General features: G+C 45.7%; 1 protein-coding gene across 2 annotated transcripts in view; it reads right to left on the reverse strand.

Moving 5' to 3' along the window:
• Positions 1-535: 535 nt before the first annotated feature.
• The window catches only part of RYK (receptor like tyrosine kinase), a 52,383-nt gene continuing 37,442 nt past the window's right edge, over positions 536-15,476 (reverse strand). For both annotated transcript variants that reach the window (XM_033069145.2, XM_033069146.2), the window contains exons 10-15: positions 9,762-9,831; positions 8,680-8,812; positions 7,810-7,919; positions 5,816-5,975; positions 2,377-2,513; positions 536-1,570 (exon numbers count right to left, since the gene is read on the reverse strand). In XM_033069145.2, coding sequence (XP_032925036.2) covers positions 1,459-1,570; positions 2,377-2,513; positions 5,816-5,975; positions 7,810-7,919; positions 8,680-8,812; positions 9,762-9,831 — 722 coding nt within the window. In that variant the 3' untranslated portion in view covers positions 536-1,458. The remainder of the gene's footprint in view (positions 1,571-2,376; positions 2,514-5,815; positions 5,976-7,809; positions 7,920-8,679; positions 8,813-9,761; positions 9,832-15,476) is intronic.

Consider the following 15,476-nt stretch of genomic DNA (forward strand, 5'->3'; position numbering starts at 1 on the left):
AGAACAGAAGCTGCACATGTGGATGGCCCAGCCAAATCCAGCTGCTGGAACTTCTCAGCAGTTTCCTAAAACGCTCCGATGGCTCCGGAGCCTGTCAGGGCAATGTCCCGTCCCTGCAGATGCACAAACACTTGAGGCAGATGGTGAGAGACAAAAAGCAACTTTTCATGTCCCACACTGTGCTGAAGCACAACCCTCCTCGTGGTGCCACCAGGCAGAGGATGCAGCCTACCAGGAGAACTGGGACCCATACTGCAAGTAACTTTGTTACATACAGAAAAAGCCTGAATTCCATGACACATTTTGCTGAAAAAACATGTTCAGTCCTCTCAAGCAATGTTCAACTCAAAACAACCTGGGGTGGAATGCATCTCTGGGTTAAGGAAAGCAGCAGGAGAACACCTGAAGTCTCAGGGACCAGTTCCACAGGGAGGCAGGTAACTCACCTTTCCTTCCTGCCAACTCCAATCTAACCACCACCAACCTGCACAATCCACACACAGGGCAAGGTGAGGGACCAAGCTTTCACATGAGGTGTAATAGAAAAACATTCTTTACTCTGCAAGTGTCTTTACAAATATATATTTATATATTTAAGCCCATTTCAGGCCATAATAGCCCATAAAAAAACAACCAGTACCTTTATCAACAAGAGAAATTGCGGGGCAGAAGCCTGAGGTGACAGACTCCCACTCAGGGGCTGCTCTGGTGCTTCTCTGAAGGCCTTTAGTTAGCACATAAAACCATCTCAAAAATCCTTTGATGTGAAAGGAGGGGCACCATTCTTACCCCACCTTCACCACTCTCTGTATGAGGTAAACTGGGATCACTTTTACATCATCGCTTTAGAAAGGTGATGTTGTATCCTGAAGACCAGCTTTTCCAAAGAACATTTTTGAATGGGTTAAAAAGGTAAGATGTGTGGATCCAACCATAATGTGCTGTTGTCTCAAAATAGAAGAAGTTGATACTAAAAAGCTATTCCAGATACATACAAGTACAAACACTAGAGCTGGTCAGAAAGATTCAGTTTCAACATTTTGTTAAAAGCAGGGAAAATTTTCTGCAGTGTGGCTTTTCATTTCCCCTCTCCTCACTTTTCTACCAGTTCCACAAACCCTTCCAAAAAAATCACGTGTCTGTTGTCAGAGTGCAAAGTCCATCCAAATCTCATGTTTCAGCTCACTATCTCTACACTTTACAAATCCTGATGGCAAACCAAAAAGGTCTCAATTTAACTTAGCAAAAGTGATATCTAGAAAATATTCAACACCAAGAGGTCTTACAAAAAAACTTGAGACTACTAAGGCATTCTAAGGCACAGTGTTTTGGAAGAAGTGCTTTCTCCCTGTAGTGTTGCTTTATACACATCACGTGTGCGAGTCCGAGGGATGCATGGAGCTGCAGATGGATGCCATGGCTTCTCCCAAGCAGGGAATTCCATCTGCTGCTGCTGTTTCACACATAGGCTCCCAATGCTGCGTGAAATTCAGTGAGACATTGCACCAGCTGCTGAAACTTGGGTCTCTCCTCAGGATCTAGGGCCCAACAGCAGGCCATCACAGCAAACCTGCAACAAAAAGGCACATGAAGCACAGGGGAACATCAGCCAGGCAAGCACAGCCTCAGCCTGAAAAGCAAAACAGCATTTGCCACTGGGAAACTGGCTGAGCAACCAGAGACAGACAAGGAGCCCTTCATCTTATGGTTCATAATGCTGAACAGCTCCTTCCAAGCATGGACACCAGGGGCTGGCACCAGAAGTCCTGGCTTGATTTAGGATATAACCCATGGCCATCCAGGAAGGAGCTGTCAGTACATAGTTCACTGGAAATCATCCAACTGCTATAAAAGCATGGAATGGTTTGGCTTGGGAGGGACCTTGAAGGTTATTCAGTCCATCCCTGCCATGGGCAGGGACACTTTCCACTAGCCCAGGCTGCCCCTAGCCCTGTCCAGTCTGTCCTTGGATGGGGCAACCTGTGCCAGGGTCTCACTGCCCTCACAGGGACGAATTCCTTCCCAATATCCCATCTGATCCTGCCCTCTAGCAGTGGGAAGCCATTCTCCCTTGTCTCAAGTTTCTCCCGAGCCCTCTTGGAGCCTGTTTAGGCACTGGAAGGGGCTCTAAAGTCTCCCTGGAGCCTTCTCTGGTCCAGACAGTCTCCAGCCACCACAGTATCTCCATGGCTTTCTCTGGACTCGCTCCATCAGCTCCACATCCTTCTGGTGCTGGGAACCCCAGAGCAGGAGGCAGTGCTCCATGAGCAATGTTTACCCCAGGGTTTGTCTGACAGGCAGGGAAAGGCAACCCTGGCTCTCTCTTAACACACCAAGCCCAAATGAGCACTTTGTCCCCCCCCCAGAGGCACTCACAGTTCATCAGGGCAGTTGATGGGCTGAGCTATTCGATAGCCATCCTTTAAATAAGCTGCCATCTCGAAGGGGTCGATGTCCACGTAGGGGGTCTGGCCCAGGGTCATCAGCTCCCACAGGGTCACCCCAAAGGCCCACTGCAAAGGAACAGTGCAGCATTAACATCATGCTGAGCACCCAGAGCTCCTCCAGCCAGGGCACAAAATCAGCTGTAAGGAGATTATACACAGTCAGCTTTACATAAATGCTCTACAGAACTAAATTCAACATGCTGTAGACTGGGATAATTAAAAATCACAGAACTGGTGGTAAATTGGCCACAGAAGCTGTGGCTGCCCCATCCCTGCAAATGTCCATGGTCCAGGGGCTTGGAGCAACCTGGGCTAGTGGGAGTAGGGTCCAGATGGTCTTGAGGTGCCTCCCAACCCAAACCAACCTGGGATTCTATGAAGTCCAACTAAGTTTAAAATCTTAGTGCACCAAGATACCAGTGCTAAAAATCATGCATTACAGAACACTTAAATCTAACCAATACTGAACACTGAATGATTGTCTAGTATAAAACTGTTATTTAGGTTTTTTTTTTACATTTTACACCTTCAAAATTCCTCAAAAATCCTCAAAAAAAAGGCTGTGAAATTCAAAGGATCAGAAAAGCAAACTGAATGAAATTATAATTTTTTGATTCCAAATCATCTGTATGTTTGGAGAGTACGCTCAGGAATAGGAACTCACGAAAAAAAAGAGATTTCATCTCAGTAAACCTGACAGCTGGATCAGCATTCAACACATTCAGCATTCAACACATTGCCAGAAGAAGCTTAAAGTGATGAAAAATCCAATAATTAATCCATGCACAAGCTGAATTCAAGGGAAATGATTTATCTGCTATCCAGAGACCCAGGAGACCAGAGATGGGGCTGATACTGCATGCTCATGACTCACTACTCTAGTTACACATCATCATTAATTAAAAAGGGAGAGAATCCTGCAAGACTCACACAATTCTTGTTTTAATCAAGAGAAATCCCACCACTGCCTTGACCCAAGCCTTAGGAAAGGGATATTTTCAGGTGGGAAAGGCAGAGAAGGGCAGGGGTGCAGGAAATAAAGCCCCTTTTTTACCTGCAGTGGAGAGGAGTGGTGAAGGACAAGGGGTGGTCATGAAGATGAGAGTGATTCAAGCAAAACCACTCTGGGAATACAGCTATTCTAATTCTAGAGGTAGCTGCAGAAAAATGGCATGGAGAGATCAGAGTTTCACGTTCAAGAGCAGGAAAACCACAGACTTCAGATTCAGCAGGAATCGTGGTTTGTTTGCCTGCACTCTGGCTGACTGATAGAGCTGTTGGCAGGGGAGCAACACATTATTGGGAAAGCTTCAAGCCAGCAAACACATCTGAAAGAAAGTCATCCAAAAAGCAAGCCTGGAACACGTCCCATGGCATCTCTGCAGACACACTGTTTGTACCACACTTCATCACCCGTTCCCTGTTACATGCAATGGCTTTGTTCCTACCAAACCCACAAAAACATCTGACATCAGCTTTTTTGGGAAAGGAGTCCAGGTAGATGCAAAGCTGATATTTAGGGCACATGGTGTTTTCTACACCCACAAAAACTGTTCACCTTTGAACTCTACAAAACTCAGATGGCCACGTGTCTGCAGTTTGGACTGTTTGTTAAAAGGTGGGTGGCATTTATCCCTAAGCAATGAAAAAAGAACTTCTGGGTTAAAATGGGTTAAAAGTGATGCTGAATTGCACTGGAGTTTTCAAAAAAATGGTTACAATCCTGATATTTACTCATCCTAATAAAATTCTGCACCTCACTGCCACTGTTACATAAGCTTTGATTTCCCGGTCTTTACAAACAGCAAATGCTTTAACGTTTCAGATTTCTTTAAAAAAGTAAAAAAAAAAATACCAAAACCACCATCTGATTGAGTTAATTTAGCTCTCTAAAAACATGCTTTTACAGGCAACTTCCCTTTCCTCTCCTGTCTTCAAGTTTGGTACAACACAAACCCCCATGTGTTTTTCAATTATTACACATGTGGTGTAAAACTGGCACTTTTCCTTCCTTCTTTTTCTTGTTGTTCACATGGTTGCAGCACTAGTACAGAGATCATGAAGGAAAAAAAACCAACCAGAACTTCCCTAAAGTTTCCCACACTGGCACCAGACCACTATCCTGGATGGGATGCATCCAAGGGCACTGAGGGAACAGGCTGAGGTCACTGCAACACTGCTGTTATCTCTGAAAGGTCACCTCAACTGGGAGAGGTTCCTGACCACTGGAATGAAGGAATCCTCTGCAAGAGCTGGGATTCAGCTATGGGCCACACAGTCAAACACCAGCTCCTGCTAATGTTTGGTAGCTCATTATTCTGGAACTCACTCCCATGTGGATGAAGCACAGGGATGAACAGCCAGAGTGGATTTATGAAGGGAAGCTGTGCCTGAGCAGATCTTTGCTGAGCACACAGAGCACAGGGTGAGCAGCAGATGTCCACCTTGACTTCCAGAGGGTGCTCAGGAACTGCCCAGGCTCCCCAGGGAGTGGGCACAGCCCCAGGGTTGTCAGAGCTCCAGGAGTGTTTGGACAATGCTCCCAGGGACAGAATGGCACTGTTGGGGTGTCCTGTGTGGGGCCAGGAGTTGGACTGGATGATCCTTGTGGGTCCCTCCCAACTTGGGATACTTTATGAAAAGCAGACTACTCCCAGTGCAGCTCTCTGAATCTGTGTTGCCTGCCTGCACTACCAAGGGAACAGAGAGCAAGGGGCACTTTTGCTGTGCCTGAAGGGCCTGGCTGACCCCTGAACCATCTGCCAGGAGCAGCTGATGCAGGAGTGGGAGTAGAAATGTTGCTCTGAACAAGCCACTGTGCCATGATCCCCTGTCTCCAGCTCTGGGGTCCCCAAGAGAAGGATGTTGGAGCTGCTGGATTGAGTCCAGAGGAGGCCACAGAAATGCTCCAAGGGCAGGAGCCCCTCTGCTCTGGAGCCAGGCTGGGAGAACTGGGAGAGAAGGAAGGCTCCAGGGAGACATCACAGCTCCTTCCAGTGCATAAAGGGGTTCCAGGAGAGCTGGAGAGGGACTATGGACAAGGATGGAAGGACAGGACAAGGGGAATGGTTTCCCACTGCCAGAGGGCAGAGTTAATGGGATATTGGGAAGAAATTGCTCTCTGTGAGGGTGGTGAGGCCCTAGCACAGGGTATCCAGCAGCAGCTGGAAGTGTTCCAGCCAAGGCTGGACAGGGCTTGGAGCAACCTGGGACAGTGGAAGGTGTCCTTGTTCATGGCAGGGGGTGAAATTAAATGGGCTTTACCCAAACCACACTTAGATTCTGTGATTCTCCAACAGCTGAAAAAAGAGAAAAACATCAACAAAACACATTTCCAAAATGTAAGGGGTGGGGGAGAAAAACCTCACCACATCACTAGCACTGGAAAATTCATTGTTGACCAGGCTCTCCAGGGCCATCCAGCGGACAGGTCTGTTCTCGTTGTCCCCCAGGCAGTGATAGTCCATGGGGAACAGGTCCCGCGACAGCGCGTTGTCCGTGATCTTCACCTGCAGCGCCTCGTCAATGCTGCACACACACAACAGCAGGGCTCAGCACCCAGCTCTGCTCAGCCCTGCAGCAGCATCTAACTAATCACAGCTCAAGCACTGCCACTCTCCTGCATCAAGACACACTTACTCTGTCATTAGCAAATATTATCACAGCACCAATTTATTCCGTGCCAACTGATAAGGGCGCTAGAAAAATCAGCAGGCTTGATTAAATAAAACCAAACATTTACAGTATAAAAAATACCGTTAAAGTAAACAAGTGCCTGCCTCAAGTTACTCCTGCTCTTTTGGAGATCCCCTATCAGAGCAATTAAATACCTTGCAGCTCTGTGGCAATAATGAGGCAACAATCTAAGCAGAGCAAGAGCCAGTAACATCTTTAAGTAAGCAGTACTCTTCGTGGTCCAAAAGCGTGTCTCCAATCAAGCCATCTGCTGCAAAACTGTTTATTCCCTCCACAAGAGATATTCATGCTTGTCACAAACAGGGTACTAAGGGAAACTCACTCTACTCAAGAAAAGATGACTCAAAACAACACAGAGAATTTGCCCCCTCTGGGATGTGATTCAAACTCTTTGATCTTAAAACTGTGTGTAATAAAGTTCAGTGTTCTCATAAACAGCTGACTTCAGAATATGGCAAAGATGTTGGTTTCAACATTGTATGTCAAAAATAGAGAAGGAACATTGAGTTGGGAGCATGGTAACAAACTGGTTTTTGTTGTCTTCTCATTTTGCCAATTATTTCTTTATTTTGACAAGAAAAATGAAATATAAATGCTCTATCTGTTTTCTCTTTACTATCTCAGACACCTTTTTATTTATTTTATTTCTATGCACTTTCAGGCCAGGTCATTATCCTAAAAATTTATACACCAGGAAATTTCCTAGTCAGTAATCTTTAAGAGTACAGAGAAATTCCTAGAAAACCCGTTTGAAAACAGATTCAATCCAAAAGGCAATTCCCAGTGAGAGCCCTGGCTTGTGTAATGCTCATGTCCATTGTAATTGGCCATGGGCACATGAGACCAAAAGCATTTCCTCCCTTAAACCTGCCAAGATCACTGGAATCCTGGCTCCCTTCCCAAAATTAGGACACAGGTCTGATGCACTTCCCAGCCTTTCACCACCCAGAGCAAATCTGGGGAACAAAGAGGGGCAGGTGGAACAAAGTCCTGCAGGGGACCTTGGCTACTGGCATCTCTTTCTCTTTCCAAAAATAAAGCTCCAGGTGATGCCTCTGATGTTTGTGATCTCTGTCTCCTCAGTGTGCTCACCAGTGAGGAAGAGCAATAGAAATTAGGAACAGAGTCTGTCAGGAACCCCATCACACTGAGCATCCTTCCAGGCACAAGTGCAGAGATTGTGGTCACTCAGTGATTGGGTTCCTGGGAGGCCACCAAACACCATCTCTACATTTTGGAGTGCATTCCAGCCTGAAGATTGTTTCAAACCCCATTCCAGAGCACATTTGTATCTATCCATCACTTGGCAACCAAGAAATACATTAATGAACAAAGACTTTAACTCAGTTTTTGAGGAGAAAAAATGAACAAAACCAACTTCAAACAAAAATCTATCCATTGATAAACTGTCAAAGATATTCCAAGCTTTTATTAAAGTTGAAGGGAAGCTTTAATTCTTTTCAAGCCTTTGAAAAAGTGATAGACAAACACAGCTGAGGCATTTACAGAGAGGATGTTCTGCATCCTTCAGAATCACAATTCCTGGTTCCCCTTGCTTTGGAGGAAAACAGTTTCACTAACTACACCAGTGACCCCAAAGCTGCATTTTGAAGGAGAGCTCAGGCTGAGTGCAGGGAGCTGCAGCTGCAGAGGGGACAGTACTTACACACAGTTCCTGGCAGCCAGGTCTTTGTGGATGACCTCCCTTCTGGCCAGGTAGCTCATCCCACAGGCAATCTGGATGGCCATATGCACCAGATCCTGCTGGGAAATCGCCTGCAAGAGCCCAGAGCAGCAGCCATCAGCTCCTCCAGTCCAGGGTTACTGGGTCTGCTGTGTCACTCCCTTCCCTTCCCTTCCCTTCCCTTCCCTATCCCCACACAACCACCTATGGACACTCATGATGGTGCCTCACTCTAAATTTTAACTTCTTTTTTTTGTCATGCCAAGGGAAAAATCTTTCAAGTGCCTCACTCTTTGTACCTACTTTTCCTTTTATTGAATGTGGCCATAGGCAAAAATGGTCCATGTTACCCCTCTTCCTACACCCTTTTCACTTGGTTTTCCTGGAAACCAGCTCATTTCCAGGCAGCAGCACAGTCAAAATCCTTGCTGCTCTCCAAAACCAGTATCAAAGGCTGCTGCTTCAGCTCCTTTTGCAACTTCACTTGTCCCACCATAATCAAAATCCTGCATGTATTGTATTCATAGCTTGGGATACCAAAAGTAGTATCAGGAAATCTGAAATTTCTCTATACATGATTTCCTTTAGCTTAATCCACAATTTTCTCTATTTGTTGATTTAATTTTAGGATGCATTGATTGAGCTCCTATCTTAATGAGAGCTGGCTCAGCTTCCTGCCCTCTGAACAGCCAGGACAAACAGGCAGGAATGCTTTCCTGGTGGGAATCAAGGCAAACACTTGCTGGGGAGCCACCTCTGCTGTTCTGCCATCACACTGAACAGGGGTGGTGGCACAAAGTCAGAATTTGGGTTTAATGGGCACAAAGTCCCATTAAACATGCCCAAGGGTACCTGAGGGTTGTTGGCCTCCACCAGTTTGCACTGTCTCAGGAAGAGTTTAAGGTTCCCCCAGTTCATGTAGGGCAGCAGCACCATTGGTTTCTCTCCCTCCTCTATACAGACATGAGTGATAGGCAGCAGATTCCTGGAAGACAGAGAAATTCCCAATGTTATGGAACTGAAATTTGATAAAAATAAAAAAAAATTAAAAATTTGATTCCTAAACACAATAATAAAATTGATTCAACATGGAAGAAAAGCATTTAGTCTTGTATTAAGAATTGCAGAGCACCATGTGTCCAAACAATTGAAGCCCTAGATAGTACTTATTTTAATAAATATTTGATTATTTTCTCCTTATGAAGAACCCTCCAAATGTTTACACTTGGCCCCAGAGGGATGACATAAATTGTTGTGAATACAGGTTATCATTTGTACACAGAAGTGCTATATCCTAAACTGGGAGGTGTAGGATTCTAAACCAACTACAGACATTAAATATATATTTCCATGACAGTAGTTTAACAAAAAAAAAGTCAAAACATCATGTCTGACTCATTGCAAAGTGACAGAACAGAAAATTTTAGCTCTGAATCAGCCACTTTAAGAGCCTTTCCAAGCCTTTTGTGGCTCAGGTAACCTCCATGCTGCAGTGTCTCTGCACATCTTCCTGAGAAGAAATATAATATATAATATTATATATATCAATATGTAAATTCATAGAAACTCAAACCAAACTGGATACAGTTTCAATTTCCATTAATCCCTTTTCAAAATACCTATACCTTCCACTGAAAACCATTAGTAAAAGTCACCAATGACTTACAATCTTTTTTAATTTTGAATTTTCTTACTCTTTCCTGATGATTTCTCACAGTCAGGTGTCACATCCATGAGCTCTAGAGACCCATGAGGATCCCAGCTTTATAGGCAGTGTAGGGAAAAAAAGTTTTTTGGAGTTTTTTTAAAAAGTTCCCACCCAAACCACCCTGGTATTCCATGATTCTACAGAAGTGTTGCTGAATTCTCAAAGAGCTCCCTCTCCCCAGGTTGCACCTCACAGTGACATGGATTTGTCCCCATGCCTGCCCTACCTGTGGTGAAGCCCTCTGAGTTTACAGCTCTCCGTCAGCATCATCGTCACCTGCACCTCTGAGGCTTGATCTGGGGAAAAAGGAACCACACATCAACTCTGGAAACAAATCAACAGATTCATTAAAACTCAGTTCAGATTTGCAGTCACTTCAGGTCATTTGAACACAAACAGAACTTGTTTGCCTCCTTTCTTAAAATGGCACTTAGAAAAGCCCTGAAGTTCAAGGCCAGGTTCTGGGATTTCTGCTTAAAGGAGTGGGGTAAAGCCCAGAAAGGAAACCCAGCACATTGCAGGTGCTGACAGGCTGTGCTTCTGCACTTCCTGACAGCTTCTGGGCAGGCACAACCCGGCTGCACAGGGCACTGTGCTCCCATCCTGCACAGGACTGGTGCCCATGGAAGCAGTGGGATGTGCCAAGTGCTTCCCAAGCACAGCTGTGCTCCAAGGACTCTGCTTTGCTGCTGAGCTTCCACTCCAGGTACAGTTTTGTTTACTGCCACATGCCTGGAGGCTGTTTATGTCTAGATTTACTTATTTCCTTGCTCTCTGCTTGACACACTTGACTCTTGGTAACCTTAGAGATGTTTGCTGTTCTCTCCTCCACCTTTAGAAATGAATAAATAAATAAAACCACTGCTGTCAGCTAGAATTCACACACTTGTGATAACTCCAGTAAACCACAGCAATCAGAGCATCCATTGGGCAGAAGCACAATTGGTGCCTGGAAACCCTTTCCCACCCCTATTTTTTGTGTATTTGGGGTTTTTTTCCCTCTTTGGTGGCAAGAACCTCCAGGGATGTTTAAGGAGACGTCAATGAGAGCTCTCCCAATCCCACCCTCCTCACACCTGGAGCATTTTCTGTGTCTCCCTCATGCTGGGACTAGTTCAGGCAAGGAGTTGGCACAGGAGAGCCCAGCACAGCCCAAGGAGCTCTCCTTGCTGCATTAGGGGGAATTTACATCTTGTGGATGAGTCAAGCCAAGGTTTTACTGCCCTGGGAGGATGAACAGGAAAAAAAATCCTCTGCTCTCTTCTCTTCTCCAAAGTCTGATCCTGCTCCCTGTCCAGCCCTGACACCCTTTCCTAAGTGAGCCTGAGCCCTGCAGGAGAAAATGTGACTCTGGCTGAGTAAAGAGTGATGGGAGCACTCTGGAGAAGCTCAGAGGTGCCACTAAATTAGTGACAGTGGCTGTGGTATATTATGGGATGCATCAGCCATGAAGGACCTGCATCCATGAAGAGTCTGGACACCAGGAGAGGCTGAGGGAGTTGGGGAAGGGGCTCAGCCTGGAGAAAAGGAGGCTCAGGGGGAACCTTCTGGCTCTGCACAACTCCCTGACAGGAGGGGACAGCCGGGGGGGTCGGGCTCTGCTCCAGGGAACAGGGACAGGAGGAGAAGGAACAGCCTCAAGTTGCACCAGGGGAGGTTTAAGCTGGATATTGGGGAATATTTATTGACAGAAAGGATGGCCAGACACTGGAACAAGCTGCTGGGGCAGTGGTAGAGGATCTAAATCTGGAGGGATTTAAATCTGTGTGGATGTGGCACTTGAGGACATGGGTCAGTGGTGGCCTTGACAGTGCTGGGGGAATGGTTGAGCTCAATGGTCTTGGGGAGTTTTCCCAACACAAACAGATCTATGACTCCCTTCTATTTGATATTAATTCTGTGTGTGGGGATGGTACAAACAGGTTCTTGCAGTGCAGGAGACACTGAAGCCATGGCCAGCTGAAGTCTCCAGTCTGCACTCCAACAGAAGCATGAGAAAGAGAAGGTCCTACCCTGTGGGCACTTGATGAATTTGATTATGCATTAGACAATTCCAAAAGGCTTGAAAAGGGGAAAGAAAAACCAAGATCCTACATTAAAACAAAGTTACACAGCCCTGAATGACTGAATCAGGCCAGCATAAAAAATGGAGGTGGAAAAGCAGATTCTGAGAAATCAGAGCAGCAGGATACCTGTACAGAGCTTCAGGTGTAAAAGCAGCAATTACAGGGTCCAAAGAGCTCAACCTCTTCACCCAGCACAGATGAAGGGAGGAAAGGGATTCCTGGGTGTGAGTTTAAGCTGATTAACTCCTCACACACTCTCTGGCCCTGTGGTTGCTGAACTGGTTTGTTCTTAATTATAAGAGCCACCAAGCAATAATTTGAAGCTTTAAATCAGAGATTGTTTAAGAGCAGATTGAAAATCAACAGAACGAGTCAGGCTGGTTTGGCCAATGCACCCATTCATCTCCTCATGGTGACTCTTCTGCTGGTGCCTTTCCCTTTCCAGCACTCAGGGAAGTTTCCAGCAGCTCACTGTGACATTCTGTTGTTTTCTCCCCATGTTAGAGTGGCTGAGCACCCCAAAAGATGATTGACTCCAAGGCAAGTATATACGGAAACTGAAATCTTATCTTGTGAAACAGTCCCACCATCTATATTGTGTATGCTTATCAATATTATTTCCTTGTTTTCTGCCTGGAAAAAAACTTAACCAGCACCAACAAATTCAACAGACTCAGAACAAACAATAGTGCCCAAGGCTAATCCTCCCCAAGGTGAGATCAGTGCCAATTCAGAACCCACACACAATTTGATTATTGTGGGTTTGTACTAGATATAATTCAAAACACAATATTAATCACCACTTCTTGGAGTGATTCTTGTCAAAAGGGGGAAAAGAACACCAAAATACTGCTACTGCAACAGTCCCCACTGTAATCAGGCTTCCTTTCAAGGCCATTTTCATCAGTTACAAAGGAAAAGGTTCAGTTAAACAAACTCTGTCATATTTAGTAGACTCAAACTCTGTCATATTTAGCAGACTATAACCACTCTTGATCAACCAACACACACATCTTCAGAGACCAGGACAAAGGTATTTTGGCAATATTACATTTTTTGTTGTGAGGTCCTGGTGAATCTGCCCATCCTGTACTGAAAACCCTTAAAACCAACCAAGCAAACCCACCAAACCCACCATTTCTAGTTTTGATAAGAGAGTCTCAGAGCCAAGCCAGTGACAGCTGAGCCACAGCAGTCCCAGCCTGCCGAGACATTTCCATTTTTCATACTGAGAGGAATGCCTGGGTCAATGTATAATCCCAAATTCTTCAAACTGTGTCAATCCCTGAGTGCTACACATAAGCACACACAATTTGTTTTCTTCTTTGTGCAGCCACTCAAAAGAGGGGAAGGATCCTGTCAAACCCAGGGAGTTTAGCAGCTCCTTTTGTCTGCCCTGCATCCCTGAAGATGTTGGATACCAGCACAGCCACACACACAGCTACAGAGGGGAGAGAGGGGGGGAAAGCCTCCCACAGAGCCAGAAACCTCTGAAATTACAACAGCTACTTGGAGACACAACTGAGGAGGTCACAGTCTCCCATTTATTAAATCTGGGCCCTGAATTTGAGTGCTCCAGGGCAAGGCAACAAGGGCTCGTTGCAAAACTTCCTCAAAGCCCTGAAAAAAGCTAAACTGAGGTATTTGTGATTAAGAACATGTCAGTGCTCAGCCATGAATGGAGTTGCAGTTGGATAGTCATGAGGAGTAGCCAGGTTTCCATAAGGTGATCATGCACCAACAGCTGACAAACCAAAGAGCAGCAACTTCAGGTGAGTTCAGAGGAAGATTTAACACTCAGAAATATTCCATGCTCAGTGAGGACCAACATTCAGAAGATGCTTAAAACCAAGACTGAGATAGATGTGAATGCATTCCAGAGAGGAAGATGCTCTCCAAGCCCTGGTTTCACCCAAAAGCCTGGCTGTGAAAGCTTGCCCTGAGGCCCAGGACAAGAACAAGGCAGGATTCCAAGCTCTGATGCAGGTTTATCTCCTGATATCACAGGATTTGTATGCAGCCAGGCACAATGGGGCTCCAGGCACTGTTGATTTTACAGAAGAGGCTGATCCCTCCGTGCTGGGATGTGCTGGGGACCTGCCTTGTTCATGGGGAGAAAAAACACCTATTCCATTTTCACCAGCTTCTTAAAATCCAGCTGCAAAAATGTATTTTAAAATCTTTTTTCAGTATCATTCATCAATCACATGAATCATCAGGTGAAAAGATCTTGGAGAAGTTCTGTGATGACACTAAACTGAAGGAAATTGCCTGCTCTGAGACCAGGCACTCATCAGCTGCAGGGCACCAGGCTCTGCTTCACCAGGAAAAGTCACTCCACACCCCAAAGGATGTAGCAGAGATGAAAAGCAGCAATGACCTGGATATTGCAGAGGGGAACTGATTAGCTGGATGCTTTCATGAGTCATTTTTTAAGTCAGACCTCCCAGACCCTCAAAATAGCAAAGCATAGCTTAAGCAGGATCACAGAATCCTTTAGGCTGGAAAAGCCCTCCAGGATCATCAAGTCCAGTCACTGTCAAAGCCACTCCTAACCCATGTCCCCAAGTGCCACATCCACACTGCTAAATCCCTCCAGGGATGGGGACTCCACCACCGCCCCTGCAGCTGTGCCAGGGCTGGACATCCCTTTCTGGGAAGAAATTTTCCCTCATATCCAAGCTAAACTTCCCCTGGGGCAACTTGAGGCATTTTCTTCTTGTCCTGTCCCTTGTTCCCTGGGAGAACAGCCTGACAACCACCCCACCCCAAGCCCCTCTAAGGCAGCATCACAATTTAAAAGAATTGATTGTAGAATGATCACTGAAATCTCTTTCTTCAGAAAGCAGATCCATGCAACCACGAGTTTCAAAACTGAACTGAGTCACATCTGAACCCTCTCACAGCCTGCCACAGGCAGTAACAGCAGATTCTCTCAGCACTCCTGTCACAAGCAGCTCTGCAAATGCTACATCCAGGAGATCCAAGGCTTCTGGTGGATGTTTCCAACAGCAGTATTTAAGATGCTTTACCTCTTCTCATCTTTGGACCATTTGTAATGGCTTGTTTCCCTATGAACTTCCTCCTGAAATAAGGTAGTACTCCCCCACATCACAACACTTACACAGCCCACTTTCTACACACCTGCCTGTTTTCACAAGCTTCTATTACCCTTATTATTTTTCAGCCCTGTGGGCTTTGCCAAATATCCCACGACAAAGTGCACAAGCTGCAGTTATTGAAGGGTGACAGGCACACAGGCAGGCACAGAGGTCACAGAGTGTGGCCACAGGAACTGAGAGTGCAGGACTAGAGCAGCTCCAGGTGATAAATGCTCCCAGTATCAACACATCCTTGCTAATTACTGCTGCTTCTGCAAGGCAATTAATTAGGTAAAACTGCTCCCAAGGCAGAATTCCACCCCAGTTCAAAGAGAATGCATGCCTGAGTATTGCTTTAACCCTTCTACACAAGTCTTTGGAAGAAATTCAATGCCTGTGCTCACATCTGTTGCACAGGACATTTTTAATGCTCCTAGCAGGTAACTTTCACAACTTTCCTTCATCAGAAGGATGCTAAAGGAATGCAAGGAGTCATGATCCAACCTGCTTTTTCACAGGCAGAAAGGAAAGTACACATAAAAACTATTTCAGCTTGAACATTTCCAGAGGCCCAGGAGTCAGGCAGGGCCAAGTGGAGCATGCAGTGCTTCCTCCTGCCATGGACAGCACAGGACACCTTGCTCCTGGGAGGTGTTCAGGTCATCATTTCCACTCATCAACATCTCCCTGCTTTCCAAGGCAGCCCTGCATCCTACACAATCCCAGTCTCCTCTACAGGTAAGACATCACTCACTCCACAGCAGGAAGTTACAG

Source organism: Catharus ustulatus, chromosome 10, assembly GCF_009819885.2.
Source record: "Catharus ustulatus isolate bCatUst1 chromosome 10, bCatUst1.pri.v2, whole genome shotgun sequence".
Taxonomy (NCBI): domain Eukaryota; kingdom Metazoa; phylum Chordata; class Aves; order Passeriformes; family Turdidae; genus Catharus; species Catharus ustulatus.